This window comes from Chanodichthys erythropterus, chromosome 15 (genome assembly GCF_024489055.1).
Source record: "Chanodichthys erythropterus isolate Z2021 chromosome 15, ASM2448905v1, whole genome shotgun sequence".
Lineage (NCBI taxonomy): Eukaryota > Metazoa > Chordata > Actinopteri > Cypriniformes > Xenocyprididae > Chanodichthys > Chanodichthys erythropterus.
In genome coordinates, this window is record NC_090235.1 from 10939845 (window position 1) to 10965671 (window position 25827).

General features: G+C 40.4%; 1 protein-coding gene across 1 annotated transcript in view; it reads left to right on the plus strand.

Moving 5' to 3' along the window:
• The first annotated feature begins 5815 nt into the window (after positions 1 to 5815).
• The window catches only part of LOC137037140 (uncharacterized), a 29378-nt gene continuing 9366 nt past the window's right edge, over positions 5816 to 25827 (plus strand). The window contains exons 1-9 of the mRNA XM_067410960.1: positions 5816 to 5869; positions 10493 to 10584; positions 11015 to 11586; positions 17391 to 17486; positions 17771 to 18004; positions 18096 to 18234; positions 18827 to 18853; positions 19005 to 19546; positions 24164 to 25448. Of these exons, the coding sequence (XP_067267061.1) occupies positions 10512 to 10584; positions 11015 to 11586; positions 17391 to 17486; positions 17771 to 18004; positions 18096 to 18234; positions 18827 to 18853; positions 19005 to 19546; positions 24164 to 25448 (2968 nt within the window). The 5' untranslated portion in view covers positions 5816 to 5869; positions 10493 to 10511. The remainder of the gene's footprint in view (positions 5870 to 10492; positions 10585 to 11014; positions 11587 to 17390; positions 17487 to 17770; positions 18005 to 18095; positions 18235 to 18826; positions 18854 to 19004; positions 19547 to 24163; positions 25449 to 25827) is intronic.

A 25827-nucleotide genomic window follows, 5' to 3' on the forward strand; every position in this document is an offset into this window, starting at 1 on the left:
TAGTGAAAAGTGACACAGCCACATACACATCCACAATGTATTGACACATTTTAAATGTCTCTTCAGCACTGCATTAATCTCTTAGTGTTTCATCCAGCCTTCTAACTATACCTTAAACTGGAAAACTATGAAAGGGTGGATTCTGGAATCCACTGCTGCTTCAATATATATCTTTTAAGTTATTAATCAACATTTATCTTTCTGTTAAATTATTTGAATGGCTTCTTCAACGTATGTTAAATTTATTTATTCATTTATTTTCCTTTTCAAACACTAGAAAATAATTTTGAATATTGTCTGTACCTCTCACTGAGAGAAAAGAACATGTTATCAGTATGTTTTGGGGAAAGTTTCCTGCTCAGAGCAGAGCTCAGATCAACTTCAGCCTTGACGAAGCTGTGAATCATGTGAATCTGTGTATTTATTCATCATATCTGGTCTTTTGGGTCTTTAACTGTAAAATTCTCCTACAGTTAATGGTGGAGGATACGAGCAATCATTCTTCGGTGACATCCCTGGCTAAACAATAACAAAAAAAAAAAAAGGTAGGAAGCTGTTTTATTATTTTGTTAGGGCTGTCTGGTTGGAAGGGTTGAGAGAACTGGGAAGTGAGACGGTGGGTTTTTTTACGCACACACTCAGACGTGAGTGTGGTACACCAGGTCATTGGATACAGGCTGGTGTCACGCCATCAGAGGGAGATGGTGGGTGATAACTCCACTCCATTAAGGGGTTGGAGGAACACTGAAAGCAAGAGGCAGAAGGTGTTGAAATAACTCTTGCCTATTGAAGGGTAGGAGGTCACTAGTAAGCCGGTTTGCTACTAGTGTCTCATGAACCAAAGTTCTCTGACAGGGGCGCCCCGAATTTAGTGATTCAGGAAGTTAGAGATTAAGCTTTTAGTTAAATATGACGAAATAGAGATAGGGATAGGGTTGGTCAAGGATGCATCAGGAATGATCCCAACGAAAATAAAGTTGTGACCCTATTTGGATTGGACCAGTATATGTAACTGTGATTTTGGAGTATATTTTCAGTTGCATCACGCAGAAGCCAAAGCTGTGTTGTTTAAAGATTGCCGCCTCCATCTATTTCAGGTGAGTATTAACTTTGACTAAGATATGGCTGACAAACTGAGTAACTTGATCAGTAACTTGATCAGTCCTGATACAGATAATGAGACGGAAGAGAGCAAACGCTGTAAGCAGCTCTGCTCTGAAGCTCTCACTTCAAAGACATTTGCAGAGATTATTAAGAAAATGGTTAGTCAGGGTTTTGATTCTGATTGGAAAGTTAAACAACAACTTGACTGGCTACAAACAAAGAAAGAACCAGAAAAGTTAACATTTTTAGCTGTTTGTGCTTATTCATGGATTTGTAAAATGGGTGGGGTACCATTAACCCCTGATGGAAAAATCCCAGAAGTAACTGAGGGATGGTTTAATTTGATTACCCAATGTGATAAAGATGACAAGGAGTGTTTTAATTGTGGTCAGCAGGGCCATCTCACCCGTAATTGTAAAAGCCCACCTAAAAGGTGTAGACAGTGTGGGAAACTTGGCCATATTCACAAATATTGTAAACAAAAGAAAGGAAAGAAACAAAAAAAGAGACTATCACTCTGTGAAACTGAGAAAGAACAAGAGAAAAATAAGGTCATAAGATTGAGATTGAGTTTTAAGGAATATGTGATTATAAGTGGCTATAATGAAGAGAAATATAGCAGCAAAAATGTATGTTATGAAAATAAAAATTCTGAAAGAATGTTTCACCTTATGGAAAAATATGTTTGCTTTTCAAGTATGTTTTCTTGTGATGAGCACATCACTACTGTGAATGTGAATAACTAAAATGATGTAGGACCTCTAAGTTCTAAATATTTTTTGTTGTTGTTGTTGTTGTTGTTTTAATGGTCAAAGTGACAGGGGGCAAAAATGGGACTGCCACTGTCAGAGACTCGACCTGATAGGAAGTTTGTAATTTCTAAATTCCCTGACATGTGGGTAAATGACAAATATAAACAAAGATGTTTATTTGAAAACGAATGTCAATTGTGGCAAAGTCTTAAACTGAGCCAGAGTTAAAAGATCTAGGTAAAGTTTGATGTTACAAGTTTATGAAAATGAATGACTCAAGAGTCCCCCTTTCTCAGTTAAATGCTGCTATCTGAGCCTGTGTCATAAGTGATAACAAGCTATTTATAGTAAAAGCACAGTGTCTCAGTTGAAAATCATGGACACAGAGATGTTAAAAGAAATGATTGCCATAAAGAAGGCAATTTGTTGATAAGTGTGACAAAGTAAAACTCAATGACTTTAAAGAGGTCTTTAAAATAATAATGCAGACTAAAAATGATAGAAGTGACTATTTTGACGAATTTATTCTATGACCAGTAACTTCTTTGTCTCATCCTAGTCACAACCATGTGCAGGGCCGATGGCTCCTGTTCAAATGTAGCAGAACACTACACTGAATGGACAGTTGTGAGAACTAAATTCACTGAGTATAATCTCAGCATTTTTATGTTGCTGCTTCGAAGATTAATGGATTTTAGTGATTAAATACTGCTGTCATTTAAGGGGTCTCCATGTTTTGACACTATTAGGCAGTCCAATGGCTCTGGTGGCTCTTGAATGCAACTTCCCTAAGTTCCAGAAAACACCTGATTCGGGTGAAGAAAAAGATTTCATGATGGGAAAGAGCGGTAACCAGTGTGCATGAGGTGATTTCTCAATGACGGGTAAGATCCTCTTTGGCCAGAGAGGGGACAACCTAAGGCAGGGGGTTACCGCCACCACTGGGCATCTACCCTGATGGGAGGTGTTTATGTGAGATGGGTATGAGAGTGGAGCAGATGTCTGTGAGGCCAGCAGCATCAAAAGGGGGGATGACCTGTGAAAGGTACAGCAGTCCACCCAAAAAAAAATTTTCTCTATACCACTCACCAGAAACCACATTCCTAGGATGGCTTGTTTTTCATTGTGACGAGTCCACAACTTGATGCAACTATGCCAGGGGACAAGACCCTGAGGAGAAGAAGATTATTGATAAAGAGCTGATGGGAATGAGCTTTCAAGAGCCTGCTGAGACCATGAGGTGATTGTCCGTAATTTCTGGGGAGACAGTAGCAAAATATATTAACATGATGTTGGTTGCCCTATTGGGAAGAACTGTATAGAAGTTTCAGATGCAGCAGTACTATAAATCCCTGAATCTGTGAGGCTGTGTTTATTTTGAACTAATGTGTCTGTATTATAGTTTTTACTCCGGCAGGTCATTAGATATGGCATAGAATAATTCGTAGACATGGTGGTGGTTAAAGATGAAGACTGCTTTTGCAGATTCAAGAGAAAGTTAAGTGCATTCAGCATTTAAACTAAAGATAACCTCAAAAAATGGCTACTAGCATAACATTTTAGATGGTGGTAATGGTTTTTATTTGAAAGTTAAACATTTTACATTTTAACCTTTGAGAATGACCATGGGTTCTACATAGTAATTTAATATTAAATTATGTCTAAGTTACAGACTTGTGATTCTGTTGAAAAGATTATTTGTGCAGTAAGAGAGAGAGACTGCTTCAGTGGAGGGCAAGGATGTTACTCTGTCTGTCTGTTATCAGCCTGATACAGTTTAAAACAATGAGATTAGAACCAAAACAACCCAGCTGACTTTTCTAAAAACAAATTATAGTGAAGAAATATGCTATGGGACTGAAAACTAAGTAAAACCTACAGGAAAAATGTGAAGTTTAAATATGTTTTTAGATTTAACACCAAAAGCAAATCTTGACAATGAGAGGTTCATATTCATGTGTGTGAGTGTGATGGTGACAGAACTTTAAGTTTTTTTATGTGTTAGTTTGGGGAAATATTCTGTCCTCAGTGTGGGTATATGTCATTAACCTCTGGAATGAGTGTTTTATCATTACATATGGGATAAGTGAAACAACAAATTTGGACAAGCCGATATTTCGGATTGAATCTTATGAAAAGATGATACAGAACATGGGACGAGCTTTAAGTGGATTGGATATCCAGCTCTGTCTGCTAATGGTAATTATGACTTTTGTCATTTATGATGTTGATTTTAATTATTCTCTGGATTAGTATTTTTAAGAACATTTATATAAATTGGAATTGTGGAATTGAAAATTTATATAAATTGGAATTGTAGAATTGTGGAATTGTAGATTGCCTCCCATGGGTTAAAAACCCTTGTCTAAATTCAACTGAGGGTCTAAATTTAAACACTGTCTTCTTTGTTTGATCAGAATGAGAAACGTAAATGTTATAAAATTTGACGGCTGAGACAAAGTGACACATTGACAAAGTCACTAGTAAATTATCCAGAGAAACCCCTCAAATTTATGGAAGGCCATGGGAAAACAAAGGAGGAGTGAATATAACTGATAAAAGTTTTATTTTTCATCCATTAAATGGATGCATGACATTAGATGTCAAGAGAAATACAATTTATGTAATAAGGGTTGAAGGTGAAAGAAGCTCTGTGTAGATTTAAGAGTCAAAAAACATGCACAGACAAATCCATATTAAACCCTGTGGCTCGTGACGACACATTGATGTCCTAAGACATGAAACGATCGGTTTGTGCGAGAAACCAAACATTATTTATATAATTTTTTACCTCTAATACACCACTATGTCCAACTGCGTTCAGCATTCGCTTAGTAAGGTCTGATCGTGCTCTGACAACGGCAGTGATGTCTCGCGCATATACTTCAATGAGTGCTAGACATTACTTCAGTTGTCAGAGCGCGATAAAAAATTATATAAATAATGTTCGGTTTCTTGCACAAACCAATCGTTTCGTGTCTTAGGATATCAATGTGCTGCCATGAGCAGCAGGGTTTAATATGGATTTGTCTATGCATATTTTTTGACTCTTATAAATTGTGTTACCATTCGCTCCCATTATTTAACTGACAGACTGCAACGGTTGGAGTTAAAAATCATCATTTGTGTTCTACTGAAGAAACAAAGTTACCCATTTCTTGGATGCCCTGGGGGTAAGCAGATAAACATCAAATTTTCATTTTTGGGTGAACTATCCCTTTAACAAAACGGTTATTATGTAAAAGTAACAATTCTGTGTTTTATTGAAAATGATAATTGAAATGATGATGCAAATTTGTTTTCTTTTAAAAGTGTTTTAAAAAGAAAGATTTAAAAGATGTTCTCAATTAAGGTGGTACATGATATGTCTATAGACTGTAAACTGAACAATGATTTAAGAAACTTAAAGTACTTAGATGGATTATGATGGGTCTTATTTATTTTTCGTTGTTTATTTTGAGTTACAGCAGAATTTTGTTTTTATTCTTAAAAATTATCTATAAGGGGTATAGTGAAAGGAGTGGATTTACGATCCATCTCCTTGTATTATATAATGAATTGGAAATTACAGTTTTCCAAAAACCAGTGTAAATATCCTGGTGTATATGATTACAGGCAATGTCCGTATTTAGTATCTACGGAGTGACTGAGGGTCTGGCCCATGCCAGGAATGCAGTAACAGTGCTTACTCGTTTAGCCCGGCTTCCAGAGAATAAATATGTATTTGTTTTGTAGTCAAGGAATTTGATGATAGACAATAGTTGTCTTTACATCAATCTTGGCTATTTGGTTTATTTTATACAACTGTAACCTGCCAGGGGAGCATGGGTCAGCAATGTTAAATTTTTGAAGCGGCCTAAATTGTTAGAGGAGATGTGGTGTTCTGTGCAGGTCCTTTGTACTGGTGGACAACTGGCACTCTGCTTGAGACCAGCAGACGCCATGTCATGACCCCAAAAGGACATCCAGTACCTAAATCGAGGGTCCCCTCATCAACATTGTGACAAAGGGAGGTATGCTTCTGACTATCTGTCCATGTATGGAAGATTACTAAATTTGTGTATTTTTTGTATATCTTAGCCAATCAGAATCATTCAACCTGAAGTAATGACATAGTTAGTTGACTCTGTTAGAGTATAACTGTTGTGGAAATGTGAATGTACGCAGAGCGGCCTACGAAGCTGGCTTCTGCTGATGAAAGTGCAAACTATTCTTCATTCAAATTTTCTTCAATTTATTATTTTTTTTTAAACTTTGACTCCGGGTCTATATTCATCATATCTGGTCTTTTGGGTCTTTAACTGTAAAATTCCCCTTACACTGTTGTATAGCATTATTACGACTGTAGCCTTACAATTCCCTTAACAGTTTATAGCTTGTGGAGGTTGTTTCTTGGGCCGTGGTGAAATTAAATATCAATTGGCTGGCCGAGAGATAGGAGGAGCGCAGTAAAAGCAAGTTAGATGAGTGCTTCCTCCAGTCAGCTCAGCAACCTCAACATCGGGGCTTGCCGTTCTTCCAGGATCTCCACACTGAGGTGTGGAGATCCTGGAATAAACCATATTCTTCTAGGCTTTTGAGCTCCACTATTCATCATTATTCCTCTCTGGTGAGGCTCAAACAGAACTATGGTCGTCGAGAGATTTCAGGAGTCAAAAAAACAGGTGGTAGCATTTCAGAGGTTCATCCCCATGGGTCCCACACACTCTTGTGACTCTGGGGGGTTCGATCTCAGTAAAAAGGCCTGTAGAAAAATTAAATTGGTTGAACCCTGCTGCAGACGCGCTTCAGGGCACCAAACCTGCTCCATTGAATGTGGCTGGGGCTGGCCCCGAGAGGCTGGTACCCTTAATAAATTTCCTATCAGCATGGGAAAATCTAGCCATTGTATCAAGTTGGGTCACTCGCACCATTCGCAAAGGCTACAGACTTCAGTTCGAGTCTCACCCGTCAAAGTTCAATGGAATTTTGAACATAGTGGTGGGCCCCGAGCAGGCACAAGTGATGGTGGAGGAGGTTCCACAGAGAGAAACCCACAGAGAGAAACACCGGGTTCTACAGCCGGTATTTTATAGTTCAGAAGAAAGATGGAGGATTGTGTCCTATTATAGATCTTCGTCAGCTCAACCGCTCTCTTAGGAGATTTCAGTTCAACATGCTGACGTTGAATCTCATCGTGAGTCAAATCAAGTGCGAGGACCGGTTTGCCACGATAGACATCTACTCTGAAGGTGTATGTGGCGGCTATATCTGCTTTCCACACACCTTTAGATGGTGCATTCCTAGGGAGACACCATCTAATAACTCATTTCCTCCATGGAGCTTTGAGGATGAGGCCTACGGCTCAAGTCAGGATTCCCTCTTGGGATCTGACTGTTGTTTTAGAAGGGTTATCCTTGGCACCCTTCGAGCCATTAAACTTGACAGCATCTGACAAATTCGTCACACTTAAGATGGCATTTTTGTTGGCTATTACGTCCCTCAAAAGAGCTGGGGACTTACAAGCTCTCTCTGTGGCTCCATCTTGTTTGGAGTTTGCTCCTGGTGGTGTTAAAGCTGTCCTGCACCCTAGACCGGGTTACATACCTAAGGTACCCACCAATGTGGCTAGGTCCACAGTCCTCCAGGCCTTCCATCCTCCTCTAACGTCAGCTGAACGCGAGAGGTTGCAGTCGCTCTGTCCGGTCAGAGCCCTCCAGATCTATGTCAGAAAGACTTCTCATTGGAGAAAATCAGATCAATTGCTAGTATGCTTCAGGCCCACAAAAAAAGGTTGCCTGGCTACTAAACCTACCATCAGCAAGTGGATTGTAGAGGCCATATCCAAGGCATATGAGGTGCGCGGGTTGACTTCACCTCTGCCTCTTAGGGCCCATTCCACACAGAGTATGGCATCGTCCTTCGCACTATGGTCAGGGGCCTCCCTCCAAGATATTTGTGATGCGGGGGGTTGGTCTTCCCCACACACCTTCATAAGGTTTTATAGTTTGGACCTGCCAGCCACGCCAGGCTCTCAGTTGCTTTTGTCCTAGTTTGTGCCATTTTTGCTTCACATCAGGACAGGCATTCTGTCAGTATGGCGATGCGGGTATTCGTTCCCCAAAGCATTGCCATGGCGACACAGCGCGAGTTCCCTCGAAAGGGAATGTCTCAGGTTACGCATGTAACCATGGTTCCCTGAGAGGGGAACGAGATGCTGCGTCCCCTTGCCATACTTCCTGCATGCTTGGCAGCTGCTTACTTCAGATTAATAGCTGAAACAGCTGTGTTTGCCGGCTCTTTTATAGCTTCCGCGTTCCGCCGGCATACGTCACGGGATGACATTGCACCAATCACGATTGGACTAGTTGTACACGTCTTCAGGAGCGCTTATGTTTAAGGGATTCCCCAAAGCGTTGCAATTCAGACGCTGCGTCTCGTTCCCCTCTCAGGGAACCATGGTTACATGCGTAACCTGAGATGTTTTCCTGGGCCGTCTCTTTCTGACAGGTTCCTCACCAACAAATGATCACCTGCTCCAAGACAGAACTCCACACCTTCCTTTTTACAGTCTATGATTATTCACTTTACATTATATTATTCATGCAAATTACCTGCTGTAATGATACAGAAGCAGGAATTGCCAGACTATAGACTAAAATCTTGAATGTTGTCTTTAGCAGGGCTAGAACCCTGATCTCCTGGACACAGAGCTTACAACAGACTTACGGTACGTAACGGGATACACAGCTAGGTAGGCTCAAGACTGAACAAAAAAACAATGGCTAAAGGCAAACTTAAATAGGGCCCTACACAGGTGAGTATCATCAACAATGATTGCTAAGCACAACTGAGAGTTCTTGCCAATGGTTGCCTCCTGGTAACTGGGAGGAATATTGCAGGCAACAGACATCCTGCGCCCCTTTGTGGCCTGGAGCAGTACTGCTGGTCATGGCAGGAGTATGACCCCCAGTGATTGGAGGAAGTATTGCTGGCTAAAGTCTTACACCTACAATAAACAAAGATATGAAACAAATTAAATAACGATTCTTTGAGGGTAATTACATTAGTTTGAGCTTCTGCATATTAATAGTTTAAGAATGTCAAACTATATTCTCCAAACAGATCAACAGAGGAATCATTCTGACAAACACATGGATTCAACCTCAATTATCTTTGAAAAGACTGAAAATGTTTTAAAGGAAGAGCATCATTCTGTCATCATTTACTCACCATGTCATCATGAACCTGAGTGACTTTCTTCTGTGGATCACAAAAAAGATGTTTAGAAATTCATACAAATATTTCTTCTTTGGTCCACTAGTATAGGCTATATATACAACCACTGATATTAATCTGATAGAAACATCAGTCCCAATACAAAGAGACACACATGAACCAACACACTGAATACAGAGACAAATGTAAATGTGTAAATACAGGAGGAGCTCTGACATCACTGGAGTTCAGAGAGATTCAGAGAAAGTAAAAGTAACTTGATCAACAACAATATGGATGCCTGAAACGATCAACCTCTTTAAACAACAGAATATTTATTGAGCCGTTCAAAGAGTCTTGTGGACACATCTGATCCTCACAGGTAATGATAGAAATATACGAGAGATTGAGCTGAACAGGTTTCTAATGGAAGTGATCTGGTTTAGTAGAGTTTATGTTGAGTTGGAATGAGTTGAACTGAATCAGGTTTAAGCATGTCAAATACTCAACTACTTTAGTTGTTTACTGCACTGAAATGGTCTCAGAATTGTATTAAAAGTATGTCATTTGATTGGTTGTAAAGCAAAGTTTGGTGTTTCTGTCATTTTGTCACATTACATATAAAGACTAAAGAAACAGAAAGCAACGTGAGCTGCAGACAGACTTGACAAACCTGCTAAACTGCAGCTGAAAATCACAGCAAGTCCTGATTTTGATCAGTTAGATGTGTTCCTGTGTCAACATATTTTGTTGATCCTGGAACAACATTCCAGGCTGAAAATTTAGTCTTAACCCTATTCCTACCCCTAAACTTAACTCTACCCATAAGTTATCCCAAAATGATAGATGAATAACACTGATGTAGAAGCACCAATTCATGATTTTAAGCCTAAACTTGACATAATCTGTAAACTTGTCCCTCAAATCTGATTGGTTGATTTGAATGTTGTTCCAGGATCAACAAAAATGTTGACCCAGGAACATGTTGAACTCAGCAAAATCAGGTTATGCAAAATCACATTTATATTCATTAAAACTATACTTAGTCATACAAACACTTGGTCACACAATATTTATGTTTATTCTGTGGAGATATATATTTATTTGTAGTTAAGTACATGACCTGCTTGCTGTGATCTAAACAGCAGGTCATAGTTCAGATTGTTCAGTGAGTACAGTCATTCACTGTATGAGGAGTGATTGTGTTTCTCTCACTATCAATGAGATTTTAACACTTTAATATAAATATTTATTAAATGGTCATGAGAGAATATGAAGTAACCCCAAATCTTACTTTTGAGGCAAGATTTCATTTAAACCTGAGTGACCAAATACTGTGTGTGAAACACATACAGTATTAGGCTTAGATCAGTCTATTGATCATAATTTATATTGTGAAATACATCATGCTTTTTTTTGTTTTTGTTTTTCTTGAAAAGCCTTGAGGAGGGGAAAACAATGGCAGAATTTTCACCAACATCAACAAAAGCAAGAAAAACCAGGAGAAAGAGTATTGACCATTATCCTCCATGTAAGTCAATAACCCAGAAAAAAATGAATTAGAGCATCATGAACGACTTTAATTATTCTCATATGGTGATATTTAAAATGTACAGTACTACTTCAGATTAGGGTACTGATCAGCTTGAATGGGTTTATTTTGCAGTAATGATCAGCTTGTACATTATTTCTTAAATATTTGAGAATTCATATTTGATTTCTTCAAAGTTGCTCTTTACATTCAACCAACTTCATGAGGTTAATCATGAGATTCTTTTTAAACTTGTTAATTCTTTTCCTTCTCTGTCTGCTTTAACTCATCATAATTTCGATAATTTACAAAATACTCCTTCAAACAAAATGACTCTAAGATCATGAGAAGCTTGAATTCAGTGTTTTTCAAGTGTCTTCAAACTTTAGACTAGTAGTAGGTGATTTATCTTCTTCATTTCTCTGTCCAGATTTGTCATCCTCCAGCGGTCAACTGACTGAGGAGCTTCAGTGCTCGATATGTCTGGACGTGTTCACTGATCCAGTCAGCACTTCATGTGGACACAACTTCTGCAAGACCTGTCTGAATAAGTGCTGGGACAACAGCCAGACCTGCAACTGTCCATATTGTAAAGAAACATTCAAGATCAGACCTGATCTCAAGATTAATACCATACTCCGAGAGCTCGTAGATCACTATAAAAAGAAAAGTCCTGAGAAAAAACCTGAAGTTCTGAAAAAACCTGAAGTTCTGTGTGACGTCTGTGAGGAAAGAAAGCTGAAAGCCCTGAAGTCGTGTCTGGTGTGTCAGAGCTCTTACTGTGAAACTCACCTGGAGCCTCATTTGAGAGTGGCAGGTTTAAAGAAACACAAACTGATCAATCCTGTGAGGAATCTGGAGGACTATATATGTCAGAAACATGAGAGACCTCTGGAGCTGTTCTGTAGAGATGATCAGACGTGTGTGTGTCCGATGTGTGCTGTGAAAGACCACAAGAACCACAACACTGTTCCTATAGAAGAAGAGAGTGAAGAGAAGAAGGTAGAAGTTCCTGACAAAACGTCTCGGGTTATAAACGCTGCATCAAACACATTGGGATCACCTCTGCGTGATTTTGTCTTGAAGCACTTGTGAAATAGAACCATTAGGGTGACGGGATTTCAGAGCGGGTGACGTCACGGACCAGGAAACTATAAAGCACTCCTGAGAACAAAGAATGCCAGCTTCTGATTGGCTGAAGCAAGACGCTCACAGGCGTACAGGGAGTATGACTAAGCGACACAGCGTCTCGTTCCCTATTCAGGGAACCAGGGTTAAAGACGTAACCCGAGACGTTCCCTTTCATGGGTACATTGACGCTGCGTCGAACACATTGGGAACCCTATCCCAACTATGCCATAGTACCAAGTTCCTGTCTGTTATCTTTGAGACGAGAGCACCAAAGACCCCGGAGTGGAGCTCAAATCAAGTTTATAAAACCTAATGAAGGTATGCTGAGAGGACCACCCAGCCGCATCACGTCTCATTGAGGGTGACCCCCGAGATCAAAGCCTTTGAGCCAGCCATAACCCTAGTAGAGTGTGCCCCGGAGGGTACCACGGAGAAAGCGTATAACTAGGGGGTCTCTTCCCACAGAAGAGCCCCACAAAGGAGCATGATAAACAGAAATAACTGTTATATATACCTTCAAATTAGAATGAGATAAACCATCCGAGAATTTTTCTTGGAGAAATTGCAGTACATGACTGAGTGGAACGGGTCCACCTGAAGTTGACTACACCAAGTAGCAAACAGCTTCCATTTATACACATAAAGTTTTCTCGTGGAAGGATCTCTGGGGTGGAGTATGGTCTCCACAAGCTCGGTTGGGAGACGGGATTCTATTCACCCGAGCAGGAGACAGACGTGCCTGCATCGTGATGGAATCCCAGACTACCCCTAGATAGCTGGTAGTTTGAGGTGGAAGAAGCACACTCTTCTTGGAATTGAGTCTCAGCCCTAACCTTCTCATATGGGACAGAACAACATCTCGATGTTGAACTGCCTGTTCCTCGGATTAAGCTAGAACCAATCGTCGAAATTCAACATGCGGATGCCCTGGAGTCTCAGGGGAGCCAGAGCTGCATCCACGCATTTCGTGAAGGTGCGGGGTGAAAGTGCTAGGCCGAAAGGAAGAACCTTGTATTGATAAGCTCTGCCCCGAAAGCAAATCTGAGGAACTTCCAGTGCTGATGATGGATGGATACATGAAAGTAAGCGTCTTTCAGATCTACTGTCACAAACCAGTCCTCGCATCTGATCTGTGGTGATCTATTTGAGTGTAAGCATCTTGAACTTGAGCTTTTGCACAGAGCGATTTAACACGCGTAAATATAGAATAGGACGCAACCCTCCATCCTTCTTTGGAACAATAAAGTAAAACCCTGACAGCTTGCTGGGAGAAGAAACCCTTTCTATAGCTCCTTTTTGCAAGAGCATCATAACTTCCTATTCCATTACCAGAGACAGCTCAGGGTCCACCACCGTAGGGAGGACCTCGTTGAACTGGGGCGGGCGAGACCCGAATTGTATTCTGTGACCCTTTTCTATTGTGAGCAGCACCCATCGAGAAATACTGGGGAGAAGTTTCCATTCTGCCAAAAATTCTACTAAGAGAACCAGTCTCTCGAGTTTTTTGTGAATTCGACTTGGCACCATGAAGCGGCAAACCGGCAGGGAACAACCGAATCAAACGCTGGCCTGGCCTCCTCAGTTGGTTGGCGGGGACCGCTGCACCCTGAAGCACACGAGCTGGCAGGGTTGGAAGAACGGCCCCCTGAGGACACCGAAGAGGGACGGGTACCATATAGTGTGATACAGGACCCTTTCCGGAGGGGACTGCCCTCAGAAGTCCTGTGACACTGGCTTCAGGACTTCTTTGAAGCCTTCTTCGCGATAATGACAGTCCGTAGATCTGTCTTACCCTTGGAAGGCTTCGACTGTGTCGCCCGTCCCGGTCCCCAAGCTCTTTGTGGGGGAGCACGGGTGGCAACACTCTGTTTTTGTTGCGCTCTATGTGCAAAGGAGCTGCTTGACGGCCGAGGCTGCTCCCGCTCAGCAGCCTCGGGGGGTAGAGAGCGGCGGGGGAGGAACTTCTGGAAGGCCGCTGACTGCTTTTTGGCTTCCTGAAACCTCTCGATGACTGAAGTGACAGAGTCGATGAAGAGGCCCAGGGAAGACAGCGGTGCATCCAAAAGCACACTTTTATCCTTTTCCTTAATATAGGATAAATTTAGCTATAAATGCATCTCCGTGGCCACCAGGGCCACCATAGAATGGCCGATTGTCTTAGCCGTCTCCTTGGTGGCCCGGAGATATAGATCAGTGGACTGATCAAGAACTGAGAACAATTCAAGAACTGAGGAATCAGTTCTTGAATTGCTTTAAAACTAGCCTCCCCGCTCTCGTCTATTTCCCCCAGCAGGTCAGCCTGGAAAGCTTGCAAAATTGACATCGTATGCAAACAAGCTGCAGCCTGACCTGCTGCCAGAGGTGGAAAGTCCAGGGGTCAGAAAGTAAAAGTCCTGCCATATTTTTTTTTCCACCCACTGAAGCGGTGTTAAAGTTAATGAGATAAATAAGTGATTAATTGAGTGATGATTGAGCATTATTGAAGACACCTGATGATAACAAGCAGAATCACCAAAGGAGAAAATCACAATTTTTAAGACACCATCACAGAGGTCATGGTTTGTTTTAGTTGGGCTCTTGACCCTTCACTTTTTAATATTAGAATTTGTTTGGGCTGCTGTAACTGAGTTATAACAGCCAGACAAGCAAAGAGAAAAGATGGTCAGGTAACGTTGGTTATGTTTTCACATAATCATTATTTGATCTGAATCACTGAACTCATCTAGAGCCCAATCTCTGAGTTAGATTCACATTATTGATTACAGCATCACTGAGATTCTACAGCACAAGATCAGCTTTATCAATAAAATAAGAATTTTTTAAAAAGTTGTTCTGATCAAAAAAAGAGAAGTCTGTCTTTTAGGCACACACAGACATCAAGAATCAGCCTGTGAATCTCAATGACGGTGACAAGCAACATATTCTGATCAACAGATCAACTGTGAACATTAAAAAACAAGCTACTAAAAAGTCACAGAAAAACAGCAAAATTTAAATAGTGAGAATAAAGAAAATTACTAAGACAATTCATCTCATAATTTATTCATGCAGCAATGCATGATGGGAGCCGTGGATGAGTTTTGATTGGTGGCACCCAGAATGCACTGCAACATGCTTAATTATTCTCACCATTGTTGAGATTCACAGACTGATTCTTGATCTCTGTGTGTCTAAATAAGAGCCTTTTTTCTAAGAACAACTTTTGATGAAACCTTTGAATTATTTTGAAGAAAGCTGGATCTTGTGCTGTAGAATCACAGTGCTGCTGTAATCAATAATGTGAATCTAACTCAGAGATTGGGCTCTAAATGAGCTCAGTGACTCAGATCAAATAATGATTATGTGATATCATTATCATTCTCTTTGCTTGTCTGGCTGTTATAACTCAGTTACAGCAGCCCAAACAAGATCTAATAGTAAAAAGTGAAGGGTCAAAAGCCCAACTAAAGCAAACCATGACCTCTGTGATGGTGTCTTAAAAATTGTGATTTTCTCCTTTGGTGATTCTGCTTGTTATCATCAGGTGTCTTCAATAATGCTCAATCATCACTCAATTAATCACTTAATTATCTCATTAACTTTAACACCGCTTCAGTGGGTGGAAAAAAAATATGGCAGGACTTTTACTTTCTGACCCCTGGACTTTCCACCTCTGCCTGCTGCTGAATAAGCTTTGCCCACCAGTGCTGATGTAGTTCTTAAAGGATTAGTTTACTTTCAAATTAAATTTTCCTGATAATTTACTCACCCCCATGTCAACATGTCAACCAAGATGTTAATGTCTTTCTTTCTTCAGTCGAAAAGAAATTAAGGTTTTTGATGAAAACATTCCAGGATTATTCTCTTTATTGTGGACTTCAATTGCCTTCAAACGATTGAAGGTCAAAATGACAGTTTCATTGCATCTTCAAAGAACTTTAAATGATCCCAGATGAGAAATAAGAGTCTTATCTAGAGAAACCATTGCTCATTTTCTAAAAAAAAAAAAAAAAAAAAAAAAAAAAAAAAATTTATATAAGTTTTAACAATAAATGCTCATCTTAAACTAGCTCTCTTCTTCTACTCTATTAGAATTCCGGCAGTGTAGACACTACTAAGTGTATTACTAAATTTACCCCAGTAATACACTTAGCAGAATCTACACTGCTGGAATTCAAATAGAGAAGAAGAAGAAGAGAGCTAGTTCGAGATGAGCATTTATGGTTAAATAGTATAAAATTAAAAAAAAAAAAAAAAAAAAAAAAAAATTGGAAAATGAGCGATGGTTTCTCTAGATAAGACCCTTATTTCTCATCTGGGATCGCTGTAAATTGTAATTTTGACCTTCAACCGTTTGGGCTCCATTGAAGTCCACTATATGGAGAAAAATCCTGGAATGTTTTCCTCCAAAACCTTAATTTCTTTTCCACTGAAGAAAGAAAGACATGAACATCTTGGATGACACAGGGTGATTGCATTATCAGGAAATTTTAATTTGAAAGTGAACTAATCCTTTAATGGTCTGGTGGGCAGCGTTGGGGTTTTGAGGGACGATGCAGAGAGATAGCTCACAAGCATCTCTTCTACCTGAGGCATCGCCCCATAACCATACTGTTTCAGCCCTATGATGTTAGAATAGACCGAAGTCTGGGGGCTGAACACTCTATACTGCGCTGGTCTCTGCCACAACCTCGTCACTTCAGTGTGGAGGTAGGGAAAGAACGGCAGTCCCCGACGCTGAGGCTGTGACCGGGCGGGCAGAAAGCACTCATCCAGTTTCATATGCTGGAGATGAGGATGGCGAGTTCTCTTCTCCAGCATTGATGCTTACCACATCCACCTCCTCAGAGGTGGATAGATGAAGCGCCGATGTCTCTTTCCGGGGAGAAGAAACCACAGCGTGTGCTTTCGCCACCAGAGGAGAGACACTAGATCTGACAGGTGAGGGCAGAGATAAGGCTGGGCCCGTCTCTAACCCCTCTGTCAGATCCATCTGTGAACCCCACAAATAAAGCCGCTGCTCTGCCTCGGCAGAAGCGGGACCCAATCCATGGGGAACATTGGCCACGGCGCTCTCCTTATCTTTGTCAAAGAGCGCCCAGCGAGAACCGAGTGTTCAGAGAGTCAACTTTTCGCAATGCACACAGACAGCTCCTTTGAGAGCTGCCTGGCCATGCTCCACTCTTAAACAAACAACGCACATCTCATGTGTATCCCCACCCGTGATGAAGCGAGGGCAGGGATGAACACACTTGACAAACTGTTGTTTGCTCGCCATAACGTGTCTTGAATATATATAAATAAAATATATGCTTGGGTGTACGAAAAATACTCTTGTCCTCAGACGAAGAGATATTTTTAAGCTGTATATATAACTGACAGACAACACCAAATAAGACACATGATAACACAGAGTGCTTGCTGAAGACACAGAAGCTGGCATTCTTTGTTCTCAGGAGTGCTTTATAGTTTCCTGGTCCGTGACGTCACCCGCGATGTCCCATCACACTATTGGTTTGATTTCACAAGTGCTTCAAGACGTAATCACGCAGAGGTGATCCCAATGTGTTCGACGTAGCGTTGATGTTCCCATGAAAGGGAACTGATTTTAAAGAGCTCTTATCATGAGGAATCACATGGTCTTTAATATAAATGAATCAGTTATGAAAATATATTGTGTTGTTCTGTGTCTATAGACTCAACTGATGAAGACACAGAAAGACGTGCAGCAGATGATCCAGGACAGAATCAAGAAGATTCAAGACGTCAAACACTCAGCAGAAGTCAGAAAAGTGAGTTTAAAATAATGTAATTATATGAAGTTCTAAACATTGATTCGGAAGGAGCCGGGGTGTGTGTGTGGCGGGGGGGGGGGGGGGACATATAAAAAAGAGAAAAGGTCAGAGCAATATTGTGCATTTTGAAGTTTAATGAAGTTTATGAACTAATGAAGAATGATGAAGTTTAATACTTTAGTTGAGGGATTTTGAAAAACACTGAAGTATGATCAATAGTAACACTGATTCTTGTCTTATCAAACACCACTAATAATGTGTTGATTGTCCTGGTTGATCAGAGAAACACAGAGGAGGAGAAAGCAGCCCGTGTCGAGCTCTTCACTGATCTCATCCGCTCCATTGAGAGATGTCAGACTGAACTGCTGGAGATGATGGAGGAGCAGCAGAAAGCAGCAGAGAAACAGGAGGAAGAGCTCATTGAAGAGCTGGAGCAGGAGATCACTGAGCTAAAGATGAGAAACACTGAGCTGGAGCAGCTCTCACACACTGAAGATCACCTCCACCTCCTACAGGTCAGTCAACATCTCTCTGATCAATGATAATGCAGTATATGACACCATAACACTCCCCATGATGAAGGATTTCTCCTCTCTCCTGCTGTAGATTTACTCATCCCTGTGCAGCTCTAGAAACACCAGGAACTGGTCTGAGATCAGTGTGAAGACTGATGAGAGTCTGGAGACTCTGAGGAGAGCTCTGACTCAACTGCAGGACACTCTACAGGAGAAACTCACACTAACTGGTATGATAATATACACACAACACTGATAGTAATGTGTCTGGTCAAGATGAAATAAGAGAAGTTTTCTGTTGGTCTTTTCAGCTGTAAGTTTAATGAATATGTTTTAGATATAAATGAGTTTAGCAGAAGAAAATCAAACTGATAGACATCAAGGGTTTAAGATGCACATTCGTTCTTCTTTAGAGGAGAATTTTAGACTTGTTGCTCAAACAGCTTTCCAGTGCTGGACTTTAATTTGAAGTTTATTTAAGTTTAATGTTTATAGATTTGTATTTGCAGAATAACCACAACACCAATCCACTCCAAAACTGAGATGAATAACATTAGACACAAAAATAACTTCTATAAGACATTTCACCAAACATTTGCAAAGTTATATCTGTTTGTAAAAAGGAGAAATATTAAGAGCTCAAACTCAAAACAATAAGAGTTTCTGTTTGATTCTCTAAATATCAGCAGAGACACATACATTGATCAGATAAAACATGATATTGTAATCAATTCTTTAAATATAATCATTAATCTTGTCTGTAATTCCACACATAAACATGTCAAAGATCTGATGATGTTTTATTGTCATGTGTCTCTACAGTGCTGAAGAGGATGCAGCAGTATGAAGGTACAGTGTGTGTCTGAACTACACTAGATTACATTCATATACTCACAGCTTCATCACTGACCTACAGGATGATTAAACACTGATTAAATATTAAAAACATCATCACAGAATGTCTGTATTAAATTGTGATTCATATTCTCTGTTTTCTCAGTGGATGTGACTCTGGATCCTGATACAGCTTATTGTCATCTAATTCTGTCTGATGATGGAAAACAAGTGAGATATGGAGACACTGACCAGAAACTCCCAAACAAACCAGAGAGATTTGATAGATATGCAATTGTTCTGGGAAAGGAGGGATTTTCTTCAGGTAGATTTTATTTTGAGGTGCAAGTGAAGGGAAAGACTAAATGGGATTTAGGAGTGGCCAGTGAATTCATTGACAGGAAGGGAAAGTTTACACTGAGTCCCAGTAATGGATTCTGGACTGTGATTCTGAGGAATGAAAATGAATATAAAGCTGGTGCTAGTCCCTCTGTCTCTCTGTGTCTGAGAGTGAAGCCGCAGCGGGTCGGTGTGTTTGTGGATTATGAGGAGGGTCTGGTCTCCTTTTATGATGTGGAGTCCAGCTCTCATATCTACTCTTTCACTGGTCAGTCTTTCACTGGGAAACTCTATCCATATTTTAGCCCATGCCCTAATGATGGAGGTAAAAACTCAACTCCACTGATCATCACACCTGTCAAATACAATAAATGAATTTACACCCCAATATAAAATACATGAAAGTATTGATCTTAATAATTAAATCTGAAAACATTATGTATGTGCTGCTATTTCTTAATTTAAAAAATAAATATATATATAAGCTATAATTACATATTTTTAATGAAAAATGTAATGCTTGTTCAATAAATGATTTTTTTCCCAAAAATATTTCTTTCATTATTTAATGCCATTTTTTCTCCCATCTACCCGACAAAGTGAAACTGCCTGTAAAATTGTAACATAAAAATCTAATTATAGTAACCAGTGTTATGCAGCACGTTTGAGCTTGCTGAATCATTCTGCTATGTGCATAAAATATACTTTGAGTAAGAATAAGATAAGTATGTTTTCTGTAAATACATTAAAACTTCACTAAAAGTATGCTTGTGTTAAGCATAGTTCTTAATTCACGAGTTTGTTTCCTCATAAAATCTTTAAGCTAATAAGGTTAAGCGTATTTGGCTTGCTGTCCGCTGTGGAGGGGCTCGAGGAAGCAGCCTCAACTCGAGCTTGGATATACCCCCCAGGGACTACTAGTGCATGGAAGAGTAGTACGCTAGATGAGATGCCTAATTTATGTGGTGGAGTTGGGGAGGTGGAGGGATATCAAAACAACTGATGCCAGAGCAGGGTGAGTAGCTTATGGAAGCCCGTTTCCGCCACTAAAAAAAAAAAAAAAAAAAGATTAATTGCGACTTTTTATCTCAGAATTCTGACTTTTTAACTCGCAATTGCGACTTTATATCTCAGAATTCTGACTTTTTATCACGCAATTGCGACTTTATATCTCAGAATTCTGACTTTATAACTCACAATTGCGACTTTATATCTCAGAATTCTGACTTTTTATCACGCAATTGCGACTTTATATCTCAGAATTCTGACTTTTTATCACGCAATTGCGACTTTATATCTCAGAATTCTGACTTTTTATCACGCAATTGCGACTTTATATCTCAGAATTCTGACTTTATAACTCGCAATTGCGACTTTATATGTCAGAATTCTGACTTTTTATCACGCAATTGCGACTTTATATCTCAGAATTCTGACTTTTTATCACGCAATTGCGACTTTATATCTCAGAATTCTGACTTTTTATCACGCAATTGCGACTTTATATCTCAGAATTCTGACTTTTTATCACGCAATTGCGACTTTATATCTCAGAATTCTGACTTTTTATCACGCAATTGCGACTATATCTCAGAATTCTGACTTTATAACTCACAATTGCAACTTTATATCTCAGAATTCTGACTTTTTATCACGCAATTGCGACTTTATATCTCAGAATTCTGACTTTTTATCACGCAATTGCGACTATATCTCAGAATTCTGACTTTATAACTCACAATTGCAACTTTATATCTCAGAATTCTGACTTTTTATCACGCAATTGCGACTTTATATCTCAGAATTCTGACTTTTTATCAGGCAATTGCGACTTTATATCTCAGAATTCTGACTTTTTATCACGCAATTGTGACTTTATATCTCAGAATTCTGACTTTTTATCACGCAATTGCGACTTTATATCTCAGAATTCTGACTTTTTATCACGCAATTGCGACTTTATATCTCAGAATTCTGACTTTTTATCACACAATTGCGACTTTATATCTCAGAATTCTGACTTTTTATCACGCAATTGCGACTATATCTCAGAATTCTGACTTTATAACTCACAATTGCAACTTTATATCTCAGAATTCTGACTTTTTATCACGCAATTGCGACTTTATATCTCAGAATTCTGACTTTTATTACGTAATTGCGACTTTATATCTCAGAATTCTGAATTTTTATCAGGCAATTGCGACTTTATATCTCAGAATTCTGACTTTTTATTACGCAATTGCGACTTTATATCTCAGAATTCTGCCTTTTTATCACGCAATTGCGACTTTATATCTCAGAATTCTGACTTTTTATCACACAATTGCGACTTTATATCTCAGAATTCTGACTTTTTATCACGCAATTGCGACTTTATATCTCAGAATTCTGACTTTTTATCACGCAATTGCGACTTTATATCTCAGAATTCTGACTTTTTATCACGCAATTGCGACTTTATATCTCAGAATTCTGACTTTTTATCACGCAATTGCGACTTTATATCTCAGAATTCTGACTTTATAACTCGCAATTGCGACTTTATATCTCAGAATTCTGACTTTTTATCACGCAATTGCGACTTTAAATCTCAGAATTCTGACTTTTTATCACGCAATTACGACTTTATATCTCAGAATTCTGACTTTTTATCACGCAATTGCGACTTTATATCTCAGAATTCTGACTTTTTATCACGCAATTGCGACTTTATATCTCAGAATTCTGACTTTTTATCACGCAATTGCGACTTTATATCTCAGAATTCTGACTTTTTATCACGCAATTGCGACTTTATATCTCAGAATTCTGACTTTTTATCACGCAATTGCGACTTTATATCTCAGAATTCTGACTTTATAACTCACAATTGCGACTTTATATCTCAGAATTCTGACTTTTTATCATGCAATTGCGACTTTATATCTCAGAATTCTGACTTTTTATCACGCAATTGCGACTTTATATCTCAGAATTCTGACTTTTTATCACGCAATTACGATTCCCTTTCGAAAGGGAACTTCAACTCTGCGCTAGACTGCGCTTTGGGGAACGTCACTCGTGACAGGTGTTCGAAATGCCAGGAATCACACAACTCCAATCCTATTGGCCGGTGACAGCCTATGACGTTGAACGGCGCGAACCATGACGTATAAAGGGAGCGCCTGAGGAAGCAGTGAACATCTTCTTGTCTTTTCGGGACTGTTTTGTTCGTGCCTGTCTCACCACTCCGGTAAGATTTTGCTTGTTATCATGGCTGAAAAACGTTTCAGGAAGTGTGCCGATCCCTGTCCTAGGTATCTTACACCTGAGGACACACACGACCTGTGCGTTATGTGTCTGGGCGAGGAGCACACACGGACAGTGCACTCAAAAAAATATTTCAGGCTAAACATAAGTTTTATGTAATTGAATTACATATAAAATTTCCATCCATTTGGATTACATAGTTTTTACATAAACAAACTAATAAACTTAATGTGATTCATATTTGTAAATCATATGTAAATGAAATAGGTAAGATTTATCTAATAGTATGCCCAGGCTATATAACACTGCTAGTGTTCATGTGTTTGCGCACTACTGAGTTAAAGTACCATTGAAGCAGTGTCAGGGTTAATGAGATAATTAAGTGATTAATTGAGTGATGATTGACCATTATTGAAGACACCTGATGATAACAAGCAGAATCACCAAAGGAGAAAATCACAATTTTTAAGCCACCATCGTGGAGATGAGGGTTTGCTTTAGTTGGGCTCTTGACCCTTGACTATATCATATTAGATTTTGTTGGGGCTGTTGTAACAGCTAGTCAAGCAAACAGAAAAGATTTTCACATAATCATTATTTGATCTGAATCACTGAACTCATTTAGAGCCCAATCTCTGAGTTAGATTTACATTATTGATTACAGCAGAACTGTGATTCTGCAGCACAAGATCAGCTTTATACAACAACATAATCTGAAAAATCTCTCACAAATTCTGATTAAAAAAAAAAAAGGTAATGTGTTTAGAGACAGACATCAAGAATCAGCCCGTGAATCTCAACAGTGGTGACCATCAAAAAGCATGTTGCAGTGCATTCTGGGAGCCACCAATCAAAATTCATCCATGGCTCCCATCATGCATTGCTGCATGAATAAATTATGAACTAAATTGTCTTAGTAATTTCCTTTATTGTCACTATTTTTTTCTGTTTTTATGTGACTTTTTAGTAGCTTGTTTTCTAATGTTCAGAGTTGATCTGTTGATCAGAATATGTTGCTTGTCACCATCGTTGAGATTCACAGGCTGATTCTTGATGTCTGTGTGTGCCTAAGAGAAAGATTTTTATTTTTTTATTCAGAACAACTTTTGAGAATAACTTTGGATTATATTGAATCACAGTGCTGCTGCAATCAATCATGTAAATTTATCTCAGAGATTGAGCACCTGATCATCTTTTCTGTTTGCTTGACTAGCTGTGACAACAGCCCAAACAAAATCTAATAAGAAATAGTCAAGGGTCAAGAGCCCAACTAAAGCAAACCCTCATCTCCACGATGGTGGCTTAAAAATTGTGATTTTCTCCTTTGGTGATTCTGCTTGTTATCATCAGGTGTCTTCAATAATGGTCAATCATCACTCAATTAATCACTTAATTATCTCATTATCATTATCAATTTATCACTTAATTAACTCATTAACTCTGACACTGCTTCAATGGTACTTTAACTCAGTAGTGCGCAAACACATGAACACTAGCAGTGTTATATAGCCTGGGCATACTATTAGATAAATCTTACTTATTTCATTTACATATGACTTACAAATATGAATCACATTAAGTGTATTAGTTTGTTTATGTAAAAACTATGTAATCCAAATGGATGGAAATTTTATATGTATTTCAATTACATAAAACTTATGTTTAGCCTGAAATATTTTTTTGAGTGTGCTTGAGGGTGCTGTTTGTGTTAATTGTGAGTGTCTGCCCATGAAGACGCTCCGTTCTCGTCTGACCCTCTTCTCGAGGGGAGAGGCGTCAACACCGGTGCCCGGTGGTTCTGGCCCTTCTCGCGCTGAGGCAGAGCGGTGGCTGAAATCATGGGGCTCTCAGGTGGAGCTCGCCGAGGAATTTGAGAAGGGCGTGTCTATCTCTCAAGCTGAGGCGACTGACGAGGACGCGCTCCTGGATGATGATGACGTTCTGTCATTGACGTCATCGGATCCAGGAGCGAGTGCTCTGCTGGCTAATAGCCCCAGAGAGCAGGAGATGACCGAGGAGGAGGTAGCGGGCAAGCCCGTGGCCCCTCTTAGGCCTCCCTGCCCGGCGTATACGGAGTTATTGGAGGTTATTGAGCGCGCTATGGACAGATTACAGCTGCCCTGGGAGCGCGTTAGGAAGGAGCCTGCTCGCGGTAGACTGGACGAGCAGTTCCTTTCAGATCATAACCCCATAACTCCGGGGAGCCTTCCATTTCTTCCTGATCTGCATGTTGAGATCGAGAAGGCATGGAAGAACCCATACTCGGCCCGGATTCATCGATATCAGCGAGCTAGTTTTGCTGATGTCGAGGGATTGGGCCAGCATGGGTACATGTCTATGCCTCCGATAGACGAGACGTTTGCGAACTATCTCGCTACCGGCAGTGCACCGACATTGAGAGCTCCGGCCCTGCCGTCCAAGGCGCTGAAGGTGACGTCACGCTTGAATGGCAGGGCTTACGCCGCTGCGGGTCAGGCTGGTGCGGCCTTGCACACTATGGCTGTGTTGCAAGCGTACCAGGCTGATCTGCTCAAGGATCTTGACCAGGGTCAGGGTCTGTCCGCTGAGGCGGTGGCTGAACTGCGCCGGACTGCAGATCTTGCTCTGAGGGCCACCAAGCAGACTGCTGCCTCGATCGGTCGATCTATGGCGGCTATGGTGGCCACAGAGCGACATCTGTGGCTCAACTGCGCGGACATCGGGGAGAAAGAAAAGCGTTTTCTTCTCGATGCCCCGGTCTCGCCCTCCAAGCTTTTTGGTACATCCGTCGAGGCGGTTGTTGAGAAGTTCAAGGAGGCGAGGGCGCGTTCGGCTGCATTCAGATCCTGTATCCCGCTCAGATCCGGATCTGGGCCCAGACAGCCGGGAGGTCCTGGGCCGTCTCGAGTTGAGGCTCAGAGACAGGCCCAGAGAGCTAGCGTCGCCGCTCGTGCGCCTCCTCCGCCCCGGAGTAAGGCGCAGAAGCGACGTGACGCGAAGAAGAGAAAGCAGGACCTGAGGGAGGTGATCAAGCATAGGCGTCAGCAACGCAGATGATCGGTCATTTCTCGCGGGGGTTGTAACATCTCACCCTGCTCGCTTTTCTCTTCTGCCTCCCGGCAGCACTGAAAGAACATGCTGTGTGTTCGGGCCTTTACAGTCAGGCCGATGGCTAGGGCCTATGATGAATATTTTTCTGACGGCCTGCCGTCTGGCTTGATAGTGAAAGTACTTTTAGGCTTAAAGGTCTGGGAAATTTCTTCTCTACTCTGCAACGGGAGAAGGAATCTTTGTCCTACGAGCCGCAGGAGGTAAGCAAGGTCTAATTTGTTTATTCTAAAATTTAGACCTTGATTCTTTCCTGTATAGTTTTCCCGAGCATACAGTATGGCATTGAAGGGGTTAATTGGGCTTTATAA